We start from the raw sequence: 21,930 nt of genomic DNA, 5'->3' as shown, positions 1-21,930 counted from the left end.
AATAGAAAACCCTGGTGGTGTAATAGTTAAGTGCTATGGCTGGTAACCAAAAGGTCAGCAGTTCAAATCCACCAGGCGCTCCTTGGAAACTCTATGGGGCAGTTCTACTCTGTCCTATAGGGTCGCTATGAGTTGGAATTGACTCGACGGCAGTGGGTTGGTTGGTTGGTATATGTAAATAAAAGAAAAACATCAAGACCCCAGTGGATAGAGAGCCAAAAGGAATATTCATATAATTTTTTAGAAGAAAGACCAATATTAAAAACATTTAAAATATTCAACCTCATTCATTATCAAAGGCGCAAGGTAAAAAAATAAGATGTCAACCTTAACTTATTAAACCAAAAGCACCTTAGGATCCGCAGGCAAGGTGCCCAGGACCTAGGATACCTGTGGAACCCAGGAAATGCTTCAATTTTTATTTCTTTTAAAATAAGCAAAATAAATATTATAATAATGAACATATAACAATGAATGTAGCCTAGATTAAATTTGTCTTTTACCAATACAGTTGTGAAATATCATTTTTAATGTTTGTCAGGGAGGAAGTGTCCCTGACTACCATAGTGGTCCTGAGGACTGCATTATGACAACACTGGTGTGTAACGAGGAAGGCGATTCAGTCACCATGGTCAGGAATCATCACTATGTTGTCACCGGGCAGTGAGAGAAGATAATTCTGGGCACCAGGCTTCTAACAGGGCTGTCTCAGGGAGATGGGAACAAAGGGACTTCCCACCTCATCAATATCAGTAACTGATTTCTGAACAATGAAACTGTACTTTGTAAACACACAACCAAAAAAAAAAAAAAAAAGAAAAGAATTCCTTAAAAACATTCATCTCCTTTACCTAAAATTTTTCACTTCTAGAAATCTACTAAGAAAACACTGAAATACTGTGTTTTACGTAAATAACGCATGCCTTCTGCATTGGTTTGCTGGCTATGCCCTCCCCCGCTTGAGGTATTTTCGTAAGCAACATGTGGAAGAGGGCTGGCCGGATTGGCATGGTGTCCCTTGTGAGGGTGCCCTGAGGGGGAGGGTGCAGCCAGCAAACAAATGTAGAAGACCCCCATTATTTGCGTAAAAATACCATATAATGCAAAAAGATGCTCAGCTAAGAACGATTTATAATAGTGACAAATATGGAAATAACATCAACATCCAACAAAAGCATTACCTGTAGACTACATAGAACACTGTGCCTCCACTGAGAATTACCACCATAAAGAGCAGCTAAGTGAGGAAAAGATAAAACTGATGTTGACACTGTGTCTAATGTAATGTAAAAATGCACTATGAAAAAAGCAGAAGGTCATGTATCTAAGTGCAAAATGCAGTTTTATTAGGAAGTATGGGCTTTTCCTTAATTCCACATTTTCTGAAATGTGGTCCTATTGCCTCGATAATTTAAAAAGTATTTTAAAAGCACTTTATAAACTATGGTACTCTATACAAATGTGAAGTATTACCGCTGAAAAGGCAGCTCATACTAGCTTAGGCTGGAGTAAAAACAGCATTGATGCCAGGTTAATACCAGCTTCCTGTCTCTGTCAGGAGCAACAGGGCCTAGGAGGGTCTGGGGTTTGTATAATAAATAGTGTGATGTGGAGCCACCTCAGAGCTGTCTCCCTGAAGCTGAGGGTCCCCTCTCCAGTTCTCTTCTGTGGAGGTGCTCCTCCACTCTGAGTGAGCTGGTGACCTATGCCTCAAATGGTGCAGCAGACCCCACCCAGGAGCCGCCAGTGAAGGCATGCTTCCAGAAGCTTCTAGACACATCTATCCGGATATTGTGCCCACCTTCCCTGGGTGCATGGGACCTCTGCCAGAGGCTTCCAATTTTCCATACTAAGGGTGGGGCGTGTTATAGGGGTGTCAGGACCTGGCCATACCAAGGCTGAGCTGTGCTCTGGTGGCCATGGTGGGGCCAACCCCCTGACTGCACTGACACTAATGAATGACTCTGCAGCAGAGCCACTTAAATGAGGTAAGTCCAGGAAATTCACTTTTTTCCAAAACTCCACCATCCAAGATAGTCCCCCCATCCTGGAATATAATAACATTCACTTGTAATAGTGAAGAAAGTCATAGTGCTCAGACCCATTGCTGTATTGTTTTTTTCTTTTTTATTCCAAACATAACTGTTTAGAGAGGAAATTTCTGATCACGGTCATGTCAGGAATCTGTCCAAGGACACAGCAGTTGACATACTTTCTTTTAATTGTCAGGAAAGATCGATTCCCCTTGTTGGTGATTTCCCACCCATCAAGGAAGCAGAGTGACCGGCAGCTTCAAATGGCTGCAACTCTTCTCTTGGGCACCCTTCTTTCCCAAGGAGGGGACTGGCTCTAACTACAGAGGGGTCCCGGCATGTGGATGATCTGAACACGCAATGAGGGCCATGGAGGCACATCTGGGTTCATCTGGGGAAGGGAAGAACAATGCACTTGCTGGGGTGATGAAGGGAGCGGCTGCTGGGGAGAAACGGCCTCAGTTTCCGGGTTTGCTCCCCAGCGGGAACGTCCTGCTGGGCGCCGGCTGCACCGCACACAGCAGCTCGGCCACATCCATTGCATTGACCGCGTCGACATCACCCAGCCCCGGGCTCTCCGGGCCGAGCAGACTGCCCGGCACGTAGTACGTGCTCAGCAGGTGCTCGTTGAACTGGACGGCGAAGGGCTTCTCAGGGCTGTGCAGCCTCTGGTGCTCGAGGAGGTGGGAGCTCCAGCTGAACATTTCACCACACTCCTTACACTTCAAGGACTTGTCTCCAGCGTGGAGCTTCTGATGTTTGATGAGACAGTGGTTCTGGCTGAAGGCCTTGCCGCACTCGGCGCACTTGTAGGGCTTCTCGCCGGTGTGGACCCGCTGGTGCACGATGAGCGACGAGTGGCAGCTGAAGGCCTTCCAGCACCTGCTGCAGTCGAACGGCTTCTCGCCGGTGTGGACCCGCTGGTGCACGATGAGGTACGAGTGGGAGCTGAAGGCCTTGCCGCACTCGTTGCACTTGAAGGGCTTCTCCCCGCTGTGGATCCGCTGGTGCACGATGAGGTACGAGTGGCAGCTGAAGCCCTTCCCGCAGTCGCCGCACTTGAAGGGCTTCTCGCCGGTGTGGATCCGCTGGTGCAGCGTGAGGCGCGAGCGGTTGGTGAAGGCCTTCTCGCACTCGCCGCACTTGAAGGGCTTCTCTCCGTTGTGGATCGTCTCGTGCACCGTGAGGGACGAGTGGCACGTGAAGGCCTTCCCGCAGGCGCCGCACTTGTAGGGCTTCTCGCCGGTGTGGATCCTGTGGTGGCGCGTGAGGTGCGTCCTCTGGTTGAAGGCCTTGCCGCACTCGGCGCACTGGTAGGGCTTCTCGCCGGTGTGGACGCGCCGGTGCATGTTGAGCAGCGAGCTGCAGCTGAAGGCCTTCTCGCAGGCGGTGCATTTGTAGGGCCGCTCGCCGGTGTGGATCCGCTGGTGCACGTTGAGGGAGGAGTGGCAGCTGAAGGCTTTCCCGCAGGCGCTGCAGAAAAAGGGCTTCTCCCCGGTGTGGATCCGCTGGTGCTCGATGAGGTTGGTGCTCCAGGTGAAGGCTTTGCCGCACTCGTGGCACTTGTAAGCCTTCTCCCGGCTGTGCCAGCGCCGGTGCAGGGCCAGGGAGGAGCTCTGGCCGAACGCCTTCCCGCACTCGCCGCACGCAAAGAACCCCTCCCCGGGGCCCACCCCCAGTGGCCTGCCCGCACCCGAGAACTTTCCGTGGGCAGTGGACCGGCAGGCGTTTCTCCCTGCACACGTCCTCTGGTGCTGGGTGACCGCCGCGTTGGACTGGAAGTTTGTCACCGGTGTGTTGTCATGAGAGCCGGCCTCTGCAGGAATGCTTTGTGGGACCAACAGGGCTGACCTGAGGGGAGAACCTCCCTCCGACTCGCTGAGCCCCCTACCGCTCTCCTGCTCCTGGGACAAGTCCTCACAGGTGGCAGGCGCTGGGTGCCACAGTGCACCCTGACTTCCCGGCAGAGCATCTGCCTGCTCTTCCCAGCCCCACAGGTCACCCCAGCCGCAGCCGTGAAGACTGGGCCCCGTCAGCCTTTCCAGTGTTGCCTCCTGGCCAGGCTCTTCCTTGTACAGGCGCTGCTCCCTCATCGCAGGCATGGGCTCCCACTCTGTAAGAGGTGGCAAATGTGGTTTCTGTAAGCAGTTGGAAATATGGCCCTGGGCTTCAGACCTGAGATCTGGCCGGAGGTGCAGAAACCAAGAGTGGAAGAGCCTGAAGGGTGAAGGCGGAGAGGCAACGGACATCCATACCAAGAATGGAATATAAAGGAGGGAAGGCACAGAGGTTGAAGGGGAAGGGGCCACTGGAGAGAGCAGAGCCCAGGCAGCGAGGGCACAGGAAGAGGAGTGACAGGGGGACACTGGCGGGGCTGGGTGATCAGGACATGATGCATGACAGAAACACCAGCTGACTGACTGTGTGTTTGACACCATGCCAGGTGCTGGATACCTGCCCTCATAAGGGTACATGCAAGGCCAAAAGGGACAGAGGACTCCCCACCCCTTTTTTAGCACTGCCTTTAGAAAACTGGGAATTGTAAATGCTTTCTCTGTCTCTTTGCGATGTATGTAAATCTTTTTAAAAGTTATAAAGGACATGTGGTACATACATACAGTGGACTATTCTCAGCCATACAGAGAAGTAAAAGTCCTGATGGCATGCTGCAACCTGGGTGAACCTGGAAAACATCATGCTGAGTGAAATCGGTCAGTCGCAAAAGGCCAAATATTGTATGCTGTCTCTCACTCATATGAAATATCCAGGATAGGCCAATGTATAGAGACCAAAGTTTATTAGTGGTTACCACGGGCGGGGGGGGGGGGGGAAGCGGAATTACTACCGTCTGGGAAGCACTGAGTTTCTGTTTATGCTGATGGAAATCTGGCAACGAACAGTGGTGAGAGTTGCACAACGTGACGAATGTAATTGATGTCACTAGATTATACACGTGAAAAACGCTGAATTGGCAAACATGTTAGTTTTACAACAGTAAAAAGCTCAATGAGCCTCTTGCATTTTTGCATCCCAGGGCCACCTTTTCTGAGGGCCTTGGAGCCATCTGTGAAATGTGAGCATCAAGGAGACAGAAGTCCTGACACCCTGTGAGTTTTGCTCCCAGAGGTAACTCCTGGTTTGTTGAAAAGACGCCAGAAGTTTTATTGTTTCCTTCAGATGAAGGCAATTAGCGTGTATGTGATGGGTTGTATCTGCCTGGCTATATAAAGGGTAGCGCAAATGGTGAATGCTTACTTGGCTGCTAACTGGAAGGTTGGAGGTTTGAATCCACCCAGAGGCACCTTGGAAGCAAGGCCTGGCAATCTACTTCCCAAAAAGCAGCCGTTGCAAACGCTATGGAGTACAGTTCTACTCTGACACATGTGGGGTTGCCGTGAGTCGGAATCTGCTCGTTGGCAACCAGTTTGGTTTTTGGTTTTATATAAAAGGTCGGATTTTTATTTTGTCATTGCAATCTCCTTGGCAACTGCCGGCGAGACACATCACAGTTTGATTTAATGCTGATTCAACAAAAAAAATGGTTTTCTTTCTCTTCTATCATTGCAGGGGGGGTTTCCGGGTTGGTGGGAGAGTCTGTGTGTAATGATACCTTCCCCATGCCCTCCGGGAATGCAGTCTAGCACAGGGAGAGCAGCGGGCAGATGAGCCTGTGGGAGCACAAGGCACTGCTGTCTTTGCAATGCTCTGGGGACAGCCAGGGCCTGGAGAGCTTGGGAAGGAAGTTTCCAGAGGGAGGGAGGGTGAGCAGTGGACAGCCCAAGACTACAACAGCTCAGAGGTGAGAGATGGTGAGACAAAAGAGTGTGGGGAGGCAGAGGGGCCAGGTCTAGGGGTACCTAGAGCTGAAAGAGCCAGGGAAGGAAGACATCTATACACGGAGGGGTGATGCGATTATCAGCATGCGCCTCTGAGATTGTTCTGGCTGCTGCAAAGGGGAAGCTGAAGCATAGCTGGTTCTCAGCGTTCCCAGGAACCTAACATATTCAAGTCCTTGGGTGGTGCAAACAGTCAATGGGCTTGGCTGCTAACTCCTAAGTTGGAAGTTCGCATCCACCCAGAGGCACCTCGAAAGAAAGGCCTGGTGATCGACTTCCAAAAATTCAGCCATTGAAAACCCTACAGAGCACAGTTCTACTCTGACACACCCGGGAGTACCATGAGTTGGAGCTAACTCGATAGCAACTGGTTTTTAATATATTCAGCATTCACTGTTCACTAAGTTGAAATTAATTTGTTTATTATTATTCATATATTTAGAAGGAAAGTCTATAAAAAAGAAAATGTTAGAGAAGAAAACCTGAGGCCATGGCAGTCTTCAGCTCAGAGCCCGACCCCGTGGCCCCAGGTGACCTGGGCCTCACTCCTATCCGGCTCGGCACGTCTCCAACTCAGGGAGCAATGCCCTGACCACTAGGCTTAAAACTTCAGTTCCACACACTGCTCTGCTTTATTTCTCTTGGCACCATCTAACAAGCCACATTTGTTAAATATTTACATGCATTAGTTGTTATCTCTGTCTCTCACCATTAGAAGGCAGACATTTTTGTCCATTTTGTTCACTGCTGTATTCCCGGCACATAAGTGGTGGTTGGCATGTGTGTCGAGGGAAGGGAGGGAAGACAGGAAGGGGACTGAGAAAGCACACATGCAGCCAGGGTACAGGGACTGGGGAGAGGAACCTGGGAGCTGGGACGGTGGGGAGAGGCTCTCAGGGGCTCCCCGGGGCTCGCTGCTCACCTGGATAGGCAGCTGCTCCTCTCTGCGAGCACCACGGGGCCTCGCCTCGCTCCAGGTGGGATATCACCTCTGGCTTGCAGACCGGAGGCCCTGCTCACAGGGAGAAAGCCAGCGGCTATTTGAGCTGCTGCTCGGCGGGCCCCAGACCCCAGCCACCATGCTGCGGAACAAGAAGACATTGCAGGAGGGTTCCATGGGCTGGAGGAAGGCCTGTGGACGGTGGGCAGGCACAGGGCCGCCTCCAGCACTGTGCTGTGACACCAGCCCCCTGGGAGGAGGAGGCAGAGGCCTCTGGGCCCCAAAGTGGTTGGGGGGTGACCGACACAGACCCCAGGATGATATGCATGCTCTGAGGACCCCTGTTTACTGAAGTCGCCCTGCACCTCACCTGGGAGCTCTGACCGTGGCTGGGCTCCAAGTCCCCTCTGTCCTGTCATCCCCCACCAGCAGTGCTCCCTCCCCCGTGTTCCCCACCCCCTGGACCCAGTCATGGCCGCAGCACTTCTCACACCACCCCTCTCCCAAGCCAGGGTACACTGCACTGCTATGCTGCCCTGGGGGGCGGGGTTCCGGAACATGTGGGTCCCCAAGGCCATGAGAGCCACGCCTTCCACATTTTGTGGTGCCCAGCATGGGGCATCCCTGAGAGCCATCTTACCAAGGGCGAGAAGGTTCCGGTAGTTCTCCAGCATCACATCCCGGTACAGGGCCCTCTGGGGGGAGTCTAGCTGGCCCCACTCCTCCTGAGTGAAGTCCACAGCCACATCCTTGAATGTAACCGATTCCTGAAATGACACGTACAGGCTCGCTCACCCCGGAACCATCCCCTTGCATGGCCTTGGATAGGATCCTTGGATGATCAGAGGGCAGTTCTGGGGAGCAAGAAGCCATAGAAGAGTGATCCACATAATTGGTAAGGGCCTTATGATGGAAGGGTTAACCTTGGTGACCTCCTGCCATCACCATTTCTTTGAAATGCTGAGTTGAGACACACGTGGGAGGTTGTACTCTAGCTGCTGTCTGCAGCAGAGCCTTGACTTACAGACCCTGCCTGGGCCAGGGTGCTGGGAATTGGTGAGCATCAAAATAAAATACAATCATATTAATTATAACCCACTGAATAAATCCAGGAGTCACACTGATATAAATAAAAAGGTGAATAAGTAAATGGGGAGGAAAGAAAGCTCTTCCCTAGAATGGAATGACAACTAATAACTGTAGAAGGAATGATGGAAGCTGGATCGTCACTTGGCAGCCATCATGGAAACTGCGAAGACAAACAGGTGGTGTGAAAATGGTGGGTGAGGGGGGATGAGGCTGAGGCTGAGGCAGTCACAGTCTTAGAGTAGCTCCACACAAGACACTTGTCAAGTCCTGGGGGGAAAAAGTAGCCTTAGGGTAGAGAAACCTAACATCTATCATCTTTGTGCAGAAAAGAGCTAACCGGAAGTCTCTCCTTAGGCGGTCCATCTGGAGGGTCGGTCCTGGGCTGACGTCCAGGAACTTGGATTTTGGGAGGATTCGCACCATTCCTGTGTTGGAAATGTTTGTACGGACCACGTAGTTTATGCTGAATTTCCTTCTGGGAGTCTGGAATTTTGGTATGTGCTAGACAGAGGGTGCCTATGTGACCAGCCCGCAGTTAAAACCGTGGGCAGTCTCCAATGAGCTTCCCTAGCAGGCAACACTTCACATGTGTTGGCACAACTTGTAGCTGGAGAAACTGAGTGCGTCCTGCGTGACGCCGCTGGGAGAGGGCTCTGGAAGCATGTGCTGGTTTCTGCTGGGCCTCACTCCAGGCACCTTTTCCTTTTGCTGATTTTGCTTTGTGTCTTTTCGCTGTCGTAAACTATAGCCCTGACTATGACTACCTGGGGAGTTCTTTGAGTCCTCCTGGCGAAACACTCGCCCTGAGGGCAGCCTTAGGGACCCTGATACAATCTAATCAAGTGTTCCAAGTTCACACTACCAGTAACGGAATAAGTTGGCACTGTGTGTCCCCCGACAGGAGGCAATCAGAAGATGCTGTGTTGTGAGCCATGTTGTCATTAGCTGCCATTGAGTCAGCTCCAACTCATGGAAACCTTATGTATAACAGAACAAAACATTGCCCGGTCCTGCGCCATCTTTATGATCATTGCTATGTCTGAGTTCATGGTTTCGGCTCTTGTGTAGTGCCTTCCAACCTAGGGGGCTCATCTTCCAGCACTGTATCAGATAATACTCTGTTGTGATCCATAAGGTTTTCCTTAGTGAATTTTCTGAAGTAGATCACCAGGCTTTTCTTCCTAGTCTGTCTTAAGTCTGGAAGCTCCACTGAAACCTGTCTATACCATGGGTAACCCTGCTGGCGTGTGAAATACTGGTGGCATAGCTTCCAGCATCACAGCAACACACAAGCCACCACACTACACGTGTGGGGTCATGGGTTGAGAACCACAACCTGGGTGTAATCATGAGGAAACATCACAGCAAACCTCACTGAGGGACACTGTATAAAATGTCATTGTTGTTGTTAGGTGCCGTCGAGTCGGTTCCGACTCATAGCGACCCTATGCACAACAGAACGAAACACTGCCCAGTCCTCTGCCATCCTTACAATCGTTGTTATGCTTGAGCTCATTGTTGCAGCCACTGTGTCAATCCACCTTGTTGAGGGTCTTCCTCTTTTCCGCCGACCCTGTACTCTGCAAAATGACTGCCCTGTAATTTGTCAAGGGCATGAAACCTGAGGAAAGATCAAGGGACTGTTACAGGTTGAAGGAGGGAAGGAGACTAAAGACTCATGACCATGGGTTCAATGAAGAGTTTCTGGGTGAAAGATACATGGTAGTTCTTTGTACTCTTATTTCAAATTTTGTAAGCTTGAAATTCTTGTCATATATAATTATTTACACAAACATAAAGGACAACTGTAAGTTACTATTATAATGGAAACTATTATTACGCAAGGAAGGAAACCTTTTACTTATCAGCAAGTTCTGTCCCCAAGGAACCAAGAGAGGCCACTCACTGTCCTCAGTCTGAATCCTCCCACTCCTTCCCACCTCAGGACCACCTTGCTCCATCTCTGCTTTCCCACCCTTAACTGGCTTCTGCCTCTCCGATGACACCAATCACTGAGTGTTGGACTCACTACCCTCACCCACTTGGTCACTCCAGTTCTAAGTGTAAGGAAGGTCCTAAAATGACTCACACACACTCCCCACACTCTTTGTTCTTTCACCCCTGTGCTCCAGCCTAGTGCTCCCACCTTGGCACCCATAGCCACCCCAGATGGTCTCTATGCTTGTGATAGTTAAGGTTGTATGTCAACTTGGCTGGGCCATGATTCTCAGTGGTTTGGTAGTCGTATGATGATGTGATCACCTCCATGATGGGATCTGCTGGGCGTAGCCAATCAACTGAAAGGGTGTTTCCTTGGGCATGTGGCCTGCATCAAATATAAGTGGACATTCTGGCAAGGCTTGTGGGCTTTTTGCTCACACTGGATCCTTCAATGGCTCCTGTTCATCTGACCTCTGGTTCTTGGGACTTGAGCTAGCAGCTTACCTGTGGTCTTGCCTGCCAATTTTGGGATTAATCAGTCTTCGCAGCCTGTGAGCAAGAGACCTGTTCTCTGACCTGGCGATCTTGGGTTCACCAGCCCCTAGAGCTACGTGAATCAGGAGAAGCCTCTATCCTAACCAACAGACTGGGGACGTTCCAGCCTCTACAACCATGTGAGCCATTTCCTTGATATAAATCTCTCTCTGTATATATTTATATGCTTTACTATTTTGCTTCTGTAGAGAACACGGCCTAAAGCAATGCTCTTTGTGCTCCAACCCTACCTCTGCTTCCCTCATTACCAGCAAACATGCTTTCCAGGCCCGTCAGACCTCTTCCAACTCTCTAGAAGGTAGGTACAAGGGAGGAGCTGGTGGGCACTGACAGGAGTGAGGAAGATCCTCTGGGAAGGCTCCGTGTATCTGCAGGGGCTAGTCAGAACAGAGAGGAAACAGAACGGAGAAGAAACGGAGATGCAGCCACAGGGAGCAAGAGTGGGCAAGCTCATTCCTAAACTGCTGCTGACAAATTGTTCTTTCTTCAAAGACATAGGGGCCACAGGAACCTGACCTAAATTGCAGAGAGGACATTAGGGTAGACAAAGAACTCAGGATCACTAAACCAAGGGAGGAGGTTCTAGTTCACCTCATGCACGCATTTGCTGGGGAGTGACTGAATGGGACGGAGGTGTGGTGTCACGTTCCTCAGCCCTCATCAGCACAGTCAGGTGAGGGAGTGCAGGCCAGCCCGCTAGGAGACTATCAAGTCTGAGACAAGGCCTTGTTACCTGCCAGGTGTGTAACAGATGGCCAGGAAAAGTAGGGTGCACCACTCTGGGATTACAGAAGGTTTGGTTCTACTTTTAGTTCTAAAGGTGGTTTACACTTTTAAGTGATTAGCAACCTCAACAAGAAATAGTTTTTTTTCATGCCATATACAAAACAAATTTCCAGATAAAGTAAAGATCAAAATGTGAAAAATTTTGGGGAAAAATGTTTGTAAATCCTTGAGCAGCACAGAGCTTTAAAGCAGGACAGGAAACTGGAAACCATTAAGGAGAAGATTTGTATTTGCTCCATGAAAGTGTAAATTCTCTGCATGGAACTCTCTGACAACAGTTAAAACACAGAAAAAAATGGTCACAGGAGCAAAACAGAACTCATGGAAGTCTTGCAACGCATATGAGGAAACAGTCTATTTACTAGAAATCCAGAAATGAAAAATAAAATAATGAGATATCATTTCACACATATCAGAGGTGAAACGTTTAAAGGTTGAAAATACCAAGTGTTGGTAAGTATGTGAGGCAACAAGAATGGCCTTACACTGTTGGACAGGTGTTGGTGGGACGTGTTCTGAAAGGCAATTTTACTGTGAAGCTGAGCATTCTGGTTGTATAGAAGCAAGGGTGGCGAGACTGGTTTGCTTACTTAGGCCACATCATCAGAAAAGACCAATCACTATAAAAGGACATCATGCTTGGTAAAGCAGAAGGTCAACAAAAACCAGGGAAATCTGCCAGGAGATGGACTGACATAATAGCTAAAACAACAGGCTCTACCAAAGACTGTGAAGATGGCACAGGACCAGGCAACGTTTTGTCTGTTACACATCAGGTCACAATGAGTCAGAGCCGACTTAATGGCAACTGACAACAACAACAAGTAAAGCTGAGGCTATGCATTCTCTATGCCTAGAAAGTCCATTTCAAGTTCAGACCCAGCCTAGAGTGACTGAGAAAAACCTGAAAACTAGTGGAATGCCCATCAGTAGGAGATAAATATACAACGGGATACCATGTTGTGTTGTTGTTAGGTGCCATCGAGTCAGTTCCGACTCATAGCGACCCTATGCACAACAGAACGAAACACTGCCCAGTCCTGCGCCATCCTTAAAATCGTTGTTATGCTTGAGCTCATTGTTGCACCCACTGTGTCAATCCACCTTGTTAAGGGTCTTCCTCTTTTCTGCTGACCCTGTACTCTGCCAGGCATGATGTCCTCCTCCAGGAACTCATCCCTCCTGACAACATGTCCAAAGTATGTAAGACCCAGTCTCGCCATCCTTGCTTCTAAGGAGCATTCTGGCCACACTTCTTCCAAGACAGATTTGTTCGTTCTTCTGGCAGTCCATGGTATATTCAATATTCTATCGCCAACACCACAATTCAAAGGCGTCAACTCTTCTTCGGTCTTCCTCATTCATTGTCCAGCTTTCCCATACATATGATGTGATTGAAAATACCATGGCTTGCGTCAGGCACACCTTAGTCTTCTGGGTGACATCTTTACCCTTCAACACTTTGAAAAGGTCCTTTGTAGCAGATTTTCCCAATGCAATGCGTCTTTTGATTTCTTGACTGCTGCTTCCATGGCTGTTGATTGTGGATCCGAGGAAAATGAAATCCTTGACAACTTCAATCTTTTCTCCGTTTATCATGATGTTGTTCATTGGTCCAGTTGTGAGGATTTTTGTTTTCTTTATGTTGAGGTGCAATCCATACTGAAGGCTGTGGTCTTTGATCTTCATTAGTAAGTGCTTCAAGTCATCTTCACTTTCAGCAAGCAACGTTGTGTCATCTGCATAACACAGGTTGTTAATGAGTCTTCCTCCAATCCTGATGACCCGTTCTTCTTTGTATACTCCAGCTTCTCGTATTATTTGTTCAGCATACAGATTAAATAGGTATGGTGAAAGAACACAACGCTGACACACACCTTTCCTGACCTTAAACCAATCAGTATCCCCTTGTTCTGTCTGAACAACCGCCTCTTGATCTATGTAAAGGTTCCTCATGAGCACAATTAAGTGTTCTGGAATTCCCATTCTTCGCAGTGTTATCCATAGTTTGTTATGATCCACACAGTTGAATGCCTTTGCATAGTCAATAAAACACAGGTAAACATCCTTCTGGTATTCTCAGCTTTCAGCCAGGATTCATCTGACATGAGCAATGATATCCCTGATTCCAAGTCCTCTTCTGAAACCAGCCTGAATTTCTGGCAGTTCCCTGTCGATATACTGCTGCAGCCGTTTTTGAATGATCTTCAGCAAAATTTTGCTTGCATGTGATATTAACGATATTGTTCTATAATTTCCACATTCGGTTGGATCACCTTTCTTGGGAATAGGCAAAAATATGGATCTCTTCCAGTCAGTTGGCCAGGAAGCTGCCTTCCATATTTCTTGGCATAGACGAGAGAGCACCTCCATCACTGCATCTGTTGAAACATCTCAACTGATATTCCGTCAATTCCTGGAGCCTTGTTTTTCGCCAATGCCTTCAGAGCAGCTTGGACTTCTTCCTTCAGTACCATCGGTTCCCGATCATATGCCACCTCTTAAAATGGTTGAATATCGACTAATTATTTTTGGTATAATGACTCTGTGTGTTCCTTTCAGCTTCTTTTGATGCTTCCTGCATCGTTTAATACCAAACAGCAATGAAATGAACAAGCTGGAGGTCAGTGATCCACATGGGGAGTCTCCAAAGCACAATGGCGGGTAAGAGAGCAAGTTGAGGAAGGAAATGCACAGGATGATACCCTTCAAAGACAGTCTGAACCACATCAAGTACCGCGTGGTGTCTGGAAGTGCCACATGTGTATGGATCCCTATGCTGCAGCCGTTAAGTAGGCTCAGAGCTGGATGGCCTGGTGGACTCCCACTGTTCACCTCACTCGCTATGTGAGCAGAGGCAGTGCGCTAACTGGTGACAAACTACCCAATAAGCAAAGTACACAGGGGCTTAATTGTGCTTATTTACTAATCTGTAGTGCCCAATTTCACCTGAGTTTCACCACATCAACGAGTTTTAAAAAGGTTAAAGAAGGAAAATGTGAATCGAAACAAAAATACTATGGTATTTTCTTTTTACCTATCAGAATAACACAAAGTAGAACTTGGTGAGCCTGTGGTAGGGAAGCATTTTTGGTGAGCATGTGAACGGCTATCACCCTCTGGGTATTAATACTACAGAAACCAACGTACCGGCACGTAATGCGCCAAATGCAAGGCTGGGCATTGCAGCACTGTTGTTACCAAAAAACAACACCCCAACAAACCATGACGTTAGAAGAACAGCTGACTAAATTACTGTACATGCATATAGGCAGAGGATGAAAACTAATGCAGCTATCAAAAGGAAAACACTATACATTATGCTAAGTGAAAGAAGCCACACATTGACAACAAAAAGACAAACAGCCCAATCAAAAACAGGGCAAAGAGCCCCCCCACATCATCTGGGGGGCCACAGCGGATGATGCGCATCAGAGCAGCAGGAGGCACAGCTGTGGCCAGAGTGTGATGACACCCACCTGGAGGAGAGGGTGTTTGTATCTTATTCCGCAGCAGGCAGGAAGGCAGGCAGGACAGAGAGAAGAAAGGAGGGAGGGACTGAGGAACAGAAGGAGAGAAGGAAACGGTATTTGAGCATGTGTTAAAGGGGCAAAGAAGCAGCACACGGTAAACCGAGTTTCTTGTTCTGTTTCAAGCCACAATGGAGCAACAGGGGCCAGATTCACCCTCTTACCTAAACCACTAGTGAAGTGGACAAAATATATAAAATAATGGTTTTCAACAGTGAACAAGGGGTCACTCAGGACAGTGCTCTCTGAGAGAAGGAAGACAAAGCGAACCCTCCAACTGCCCCAGCCTTCCTACTGGTAGCGATTTCCAGACCGCAGCATGGAGAGTGGGGACATGACAGAGTCCTGTGGTCTTGCTGAGTTAAGGAGCCAGAGACTGGGGTTTGGGGAAACCAAAGAGGTTAGAATTTGCAGGGCAAAATTCCAGAGCAGAGGGATCTGCACAAAGAACTCTGGGGTCCCCTCGAGACTCTGAGTACTGGTTCATGTGTACCTGGGAGGAAACTACCCAATGCCAGGGAAAGAATCACCAGAAAGAAATAGCCAGAACAATCACTTAGACTCACACAGAGCTGGGAATAGTTTGTGTTATGACCAGCCAGAGTGGAAAGTCTTCCTAATATATGGGGTATTGAGTCAAATCCCCCAAAGGGTATTGCTTCAGTATCAAGGCAAAATTAGCTTTAGAATAAATCTCTCCTTATTGATTTCTTTGGATCAGGAATTGCATTTGATTGTCATGTCTCTTTAGTCTTTCATAGAACTAAAGAGCGCACCTCACATGACATGTTTCAAAGCTTTGTCTACCTTTATGTAATCAGATGTCACCTTTTTCAAGTAGGAGATTAAAAGAATCGCAAAATCCTAAAAAGTCAATTCTCCAGATGTTTTTACCATACCATTCTCCTTGTCAGCTGCACCCTTCTACATACCACCATGGGGGTGGCGCTGGTTTAGGTGGGGGAACAAAATGAGGGGCAATGCCCAAAGTCTTTTGAAGGAGGGATCAGGGCCACACCTTGCCGCTGTGTCCCCAGATTCTCTAAACCTCCGGGTTCTGCCATGAAGGCACCATGTCAGGGGAAAAGCATGCAGAGATGTGCCCCCAACCATCACTCTCATTGCAAAACTGCAACACAGCCCTTCCCTCAGCTGTTCTGCATCCCTTACCGGGCTCCATCCCAGTAAACGCCCCCAAAGGCCAAACTCTGCAAATATCCCCGGGGGTGCACCAATCCCTGGCCAGCCTGTGGAGATAAGTGCAGTGACCTCGTGTGAGCTTCTTCCAGTTCCTCTGAAACCACTCCTCAGAGCTCCCAGCACAGTGCTGGGCTTACAGGTCCTGGGCAACTGACCCACTCATTGGGCTGAATCAGTCTGGAAGGACCATTCATCTCAAGAGCACACCTGGGGCCTCACCCTGACTCTTGGACCAGAGCTGTTCCCACTGCCCAGAGCTTCCCAAGGACTGGAGCACAGGTCCCTGGATGGGGGTCCTAGGATGACTGAAGATCCAAGGCAGGGAAGGCATGTGCCAACCCTCTTCATAAAGAACAAGAAGTTCAGAAGGAGGAAGAGATATCCACTCACCTCGGACCTGGCTGCCAGGAGACCACGACCCAACTTATCTTCTGGATTCTTTTTGAAGGGAAGAGCAGGGTCCTGAGAGGGCAGAACTAGAGAAGGAGAAATGAGTAGGGGGAGAGGGGGAGCTGTACTGCAGACAGTGACCAGAGACACCTGGGCTGAGCTAAAGCCTATCCCACCCCTAGCACAGAAAGGGGTCAGGAAGGAGTCAGGAACTATCCCAGGCAGGGTGGAAAAGCAGGGTAGGAGTGAGCCCCAATATCCAGCACGATAGAATACAGCATCAGAGATTCAGTCTGTCAGTGTCTCAGACGTCCCAATTAATGAGGAAAAACATTGTCGTTCTCCTTCCATCAGCATGCTTGAGAGAGTGGGAACAAAAGGTTGTGCACAGTGAAGAGGCAGGAAGCCTGATTCAGCTGGGTAGTTCTGGGAAATTCGCGTGACCTCTCTGAGTGTGTCTCCTCAAGTGGGAATCCGCTGTCACTAACCCAAGCTGTACCTGTTTCCTTGGGCTTCGGGGCGGGGACTTCCATGGTGCCCGTTGGCAGCGTCCCCGGGAGGGTGGGCAGCTCTGTAGCCTCCTAGGACTCAGGGACAGCGGCCTGCAGGGGAACTTCGCAGGGTCGCACAAGCGAACACACACTCCGACTCACATCTGCACAATCACACACGGAGCCCCTCCTCTATGGCTCAGTGGAGAAAAGGGATAGGCAGGCTGGAGAAGAGGAAACACATACCCACAGCCCCGGACTGGGCTCACACAAACACACACTGTCCCATCACAGCGCTCCACAGGCTCCCACGCGCACGATCACACGCTCCAACACACAGAAACCCTCCCCTGTGCCCCAGCGGAGGGAGGGATCAGGCAGGCGCGGCAAACACACACACGCACACACACTTTCACTTTACATATCACGGACAGACACACACCCAGACGGGGTTTACACACAATCGCACACGCGCGCCATCACACCGGGTCACGCACTCCTCCGGGCGACCCGCGCCGCAAGGACCAAGGCCAGCCTCCGTCGCCAAGAGCCAGCGGGCGCAGAGCGCGGCCGACAGTCGGGTCCTGGGATGGACTGAGAGACCGGCAGATGGATGGATGGACACCGCAGGACCCCCACAAAGGACGGCGACCACCACAAAGAAGCAGCCGGGCAGCGGCAGCCAAACGTGCGCCTGCGCGGGACGGGTGCGAACTACAATTCCCGGAAGCCCTCGCGCCGCGCAGGCGTCGGACTCCATCTCCTGGAGAGCGTCCGGACCCGGGCCGGTGTGTGGCACAACCTTCTGGGAAGTGTAGTTCTGGGCCGGCACCAGAGCGCTCAGACCCGGCTTGGCTCCCATTCCACCCTACTTGTTGCAAAAGCCGTTGTGTATCTCTGGGTTGGGGGGTGGAGGGCCGAGGGAGTGGCGGTAGTTCGTCTCTCTCTCTTTCGCCTTGCGAGGGGATGGGTGTAGGGTGTAGGGAGCGTGGTGCCCAGAAACGTAGAATTGTCCTGTCAGTTCGTCCAGGTCCCTGGCTGACATCCACTTTTTCAGGAAAGGCTCAGGCCCCTTCCCCTAGATATACTGGAGGTGGTGGGTTGGAACCTAGAAGGGCTTCCCTAAGAGCAACTGGGGCCCGCGGGGAGGGGTACCCAGGAGGGAAGAGAGCCCCAGCCTTGTTCTCAGGCCAGATGGTCCTGACTGCGGTGCTAGCCCAGCCTTGGTACAGTGTTCTAACCCTAACAGTGTGTGAGGAACTTTCAAATTTTGAGGTGCTGGTAGGTCTAACTGGGAGAATTTCAGAACTAAAATTAAGCGCTCCATTCTGAAATTAAACTGAGGGTTTTACTTCTACACTCCTGGTAGCCCCTGGGCTTCAGCACCGTTTGAAAAACAAAGCTCAGTCGTGCTCGTTATGTTGAAAAGGTGTTCCTGCGGCTGGCCTTAAAAAAGCTTCACTGAATTGTTAGAACATACTTACTTATCTATACCCACTCCCTCTGCCCTCGAGTCGATTTTCCAACTCATAACAACCCTATAGGACAGAGTAGAACTGCCCCATAGGGTTTCCAAGGAACAGCTGGTGGAGTTGAACTGCCAACATTTTGGTTAGCAGCCTAACGCTTAAACCACTGCACCATCAGGGCTCCCTCAGCAAAATAAACAGAGTTTATTTACACTTTCCTAACGGTCAGTTCTGTATCCAGAGATTCCAATTAAGTTGGCCCAGCTGCAAATATATCACTAAACTTCCATTATCACTAAACTTTCATGTCAAAATTGTTTATGCTTTTCATTTTAGAAATATTGCCTTAAACTGTATCAAGAAAGAGATTTGTTAGACTAGAAACTGATGTAAAAAAAAAAAAGTTTTACAGTTAATTGCCAGCTTTGTAAATCTCACCTCATTTCCTGCCATTGCTTTGATGTGCAACTGTTATCTGTACTCACTTGTTAAAATATCTCTTTGTTTTGCCTGTAAGGCAGAGCATGCCTTTCCAGTGAGACTGAACACATGCTTTCCTGAGGTTCACTCCTTCAATAAATTTTGTTTTTAATATCAGATTACAGTGTTGGTCCAGTGACTTCACTAGGATAACAGCGATAATGCTAACAATAACAGCCAGTATTTATTGAGTACTGACCACCTGCCAAGCAGGTTTCCAAGAACTTGACATGTATTATCGGGAAAAATGCTCACAACAGCCCAGGGAGGTGTAGTAACTATTAGTATTCCCATTTTAGAAATGAGAAAACTGGACTGCAGAGAGACTAGGTGACTTGTCCCCAGGCCACACAGCTAGAAGGTGATGGAGTCAGAGTTTGAATCCAGGGCTGAGTAACTCCAGAACCAAAGTTCATTACCAAGTTATGGAAGGACCGGCTTGGGAAGCTGGAAGTGCCTATAACCCTCTCCCCCCCACAACTTGACCTCAGGTTCAGCTTTAGCCACAGTACCCTGGCCTCCCCTGCTGTGCTGGCCAGCCTCCAGCATGGCCCCAGTAACTCTTCTCTTGATAGTCACACTTATCACCCTGAATAGGGCTGGCCTGTGTAACCAAAGGAATGTTGTACAAATGCTGACGTGTGGTTGATGAACTACGTCATAAAAGATATTGCACTTTCTGCCTTGCTTTACTTGGATCACTCATTCTAGGGGAAGCCAACACCAAATCCTAAGGAAAAGTCTACATGGGAAGAAACTGAGGCCTCTTACCTACAGCCAGCACCAATTTGTGACCCACATGAGGGACTGATCTTGGATATGGATCCTCCAGCCCTGGCAGACATCTTGACTGCAGCCTCATGAGAGACCACAGATCAGAACAACACAGGATAGCCACACATGGTGTCTGATCATAAAATGTTTATTGTTGTTTTAAGCTACTAATTTGGGGAGTAATTTGTTGCACAGCAATAGATAACTAATACAGATTTTAGTATTTGGAAATAGGGTGCTATCATGGATTGAATCATGTCCCCCCCCAAATATCTCTCAACTTAGCTGGGCTCTAAGTCCCAGCATTGTGTGATTGTCCACCATTCTATGTGACTTCACTATGTGTTGTAAATCCTATCACTATGATGAAATGAGATGGATTAGTGGCAGTTGTATTGATGAGATGGACAAGACTGGATAGTGTCTTGAGCCAACCTCTTTGAGATGTAAAGGAGAGGGGAGAGCAGAGAGACAGGGGGGTGCTAATACCACCAAGAAAACAGTGCCTGGAGGAGAGCACGTCCTTTGGACCTGAGGTTCCTGTGCTGAGATGCTCCCAGACCAAGTGAGGGCTGATGCATCCCAAGGACCTTCCTCCAGACCTGAGAGAGAGAGAGAAACCTTCCCCTGGAGCCGGCGCCCTGAATTTGGGCTTCTAGCCTACAGGACTATAAGAGAATAAATTTCTCTTTGTTAAAGCCATCCACTTTTGGTATTTCTGTTATAGCAGGACTAGATGACTAAGACAGGTGCCGTCATAAGAAAAACGGAAATACAGGAGAAGCTTTGGAATCAACAATGGGCAGAGCCAGGACACTTTAAGAAGAGTATTAGTGAAAGTCTAAATGCCTTGGAAGGATCAATTACTAGTTTTCCTTAAAAATAAAGGAAAGTGAGGAAAATATTTTGGGATATTAAGAAAAGGGGCTCATTGTTACCTAGTGGCAGGAAGTTTAGTAACACTGTCACCTGAGGTAATATGGAAATGTACCAAATGAACTGGGTGATCTAACTAAAGAGATTTCCAATCCGAGTATTATTGAAAGTGCTGCCGGGCTTCTTCTTGCTAGTGGTAGTAATATAGAAGAGGAGAGAAATACATTAAAGAAAGACTATTAAACAAAAAACAGCCAGGAATTGCTAGGCTTGAAAATTCTTGCCCTCTCCAGATAGCAAGTAATGAGAAAATTAAGAAATGGCCTTCAGGTGAAAGATCAAATCTAGGAACAGTAAGGAAAACCTAATATAAAGATTAAATGGCATGAAAAGATGCTAAAGATCATTAGTTGTCAGAGAAGTGCACAAAACTCCAATGCGATACCACTTCACACCACACTAGGACAGTATGGGGGAAAATGAAAGACCAATAATAATAAGTGTCAGTTAGGATGTGGAGAAATTGGAACCTTCACGCACTGCTGCTGAAATGTAAACGATGGAGCCACATTGGAAAACAGTCTGCAGTTCTGCAAACTTTTAAACATAGCGTTCCTGTATGAGGCAACTATTCCATTCCAAGAGAAACGAAAACGTATGTCCACACAAAAACAACCCATTGCGCGGTTGAGTCAATTCCGACTCATAGAGACCCTATAGGACAGAGTAGAACTGCCCCATAGATCTTCCAAGGAGCGTCTGGTGGATTCGAACTGCCGACCTTTTGGTTAGCAGCCATAGCACTTAACCGCTACACCACCAGAGTTTCCTGAGCACAAATATTTATAGCAGTGTAATTCACAATAGCCAAAAAGTAGACACAACCCAGTGACCATCCCCTGATGAATGGATAAATAAAATGTGGTAATCCGTCATGTAGAATATTCATTGCTAATAAAAAAGAATGAAGTGTTGATACATGCTACAACGTGAATGAACCTTGAAAACATCATGCTAAGTGAAAGACGCCAGTTACAAAAGAAAACATATTCTATGATTCCATTTATATGAAATGGGCAGAAGAGGCAAAACTATAGAAACAGAAAGTAGACTAGCTGTTTCCCAGGGCTGGTGTGCTGAGGGGTGGGAGGATGACGTCTGAAGGGGGTAAGGTTTCTTTTTAGAGTAATGAAAATGCTCTAAAATTGATTGTGGTGCCACCGTACAACTTGCAAATCTACTAACCACAATTGAACTGTACCCTTTAAATGGGTGAATTGTATGCTACTTGAACTACATCTTAATAAAGTTAACTTTTTTTTCTTAAAGATGACGTAAAATTATTTGTTAAAACCTCGGAAGGATATGAGTTGGTACGGTCTTGGTGGGTGGATGCTGCCCCTCTCCGTGGTGGCTCTGTTCTATCAGAGGCCGCCTATCCCCTAGACACCCCCATCCTGTGGCAGGGCGATGGTCAGGGCAGCTCTACATGGTGACCACAGGACAGCCGCCTGTGGCAGACCCCAGCTTGTGGCAGGAG

General features: G+C 48.6%; 1 protein-coding gene across 2 annotated transcripts; it reads right to left on the bottom strand.

Annotated features, from left to right (window-relative positions):
- Positions 1-260: 260 nt before the first annotated feature.
- On the bottom strand, positions 261-17,490 carry ZNF74 (zinc finger protein 74). Of its 2 annotated transcripts, XM_049865673.1 has the most exons (6): positions 17,277-17,490; positions 16,800-16,902; positions 16,301-16,386; positions 7,450-7,576; positions 6,792-6,881; positions 261-4,146 (listed from the first exon to the last, which is right to left on the bottom strand). In XM_049865673.1, the coding sequence occupies exons 2-6, from the start codon at positions 16,831-16,833 to the stop codon at positions 2,492-2,494; spliced, it is 1,992 nt and encodes a 663-aa protein (XP_049721630.1). In that variant the 5' UTR covers positions 16,834-16,902; positions 17,277-17,490; the 3' UTR covers positions 261-2,491. The 2 variants fall into 2 exon arrangements, with proteins under 2 accessions (XP_049721630.1, XP_049721629.1); XM_049865672.1 differs by having other exon boundaries at positions 16,800-17,490.
- Positions 17,491-21,930: the final 4,440 nt, after the last annotated feature.

This window comes from Elephas maximus, chromosome 22 (assembly GCF_024166365.1).
Source record: "Elephas maximus indicus isolate mEleMax1 chromosome 22, mEleMax1 primary haplotype, whole genome shotgun sequence".
Lineage (NCBI taxonomy): Eukaryota > Metazoa > Chordata > Mammalia > Proboscidea > Elephantidae > Elephas > Elephas maximus.
Note: the sequence above shows the minus strand (reverse complement) of the source record. Positions and strands in the feature narration are given on the sequence as shown.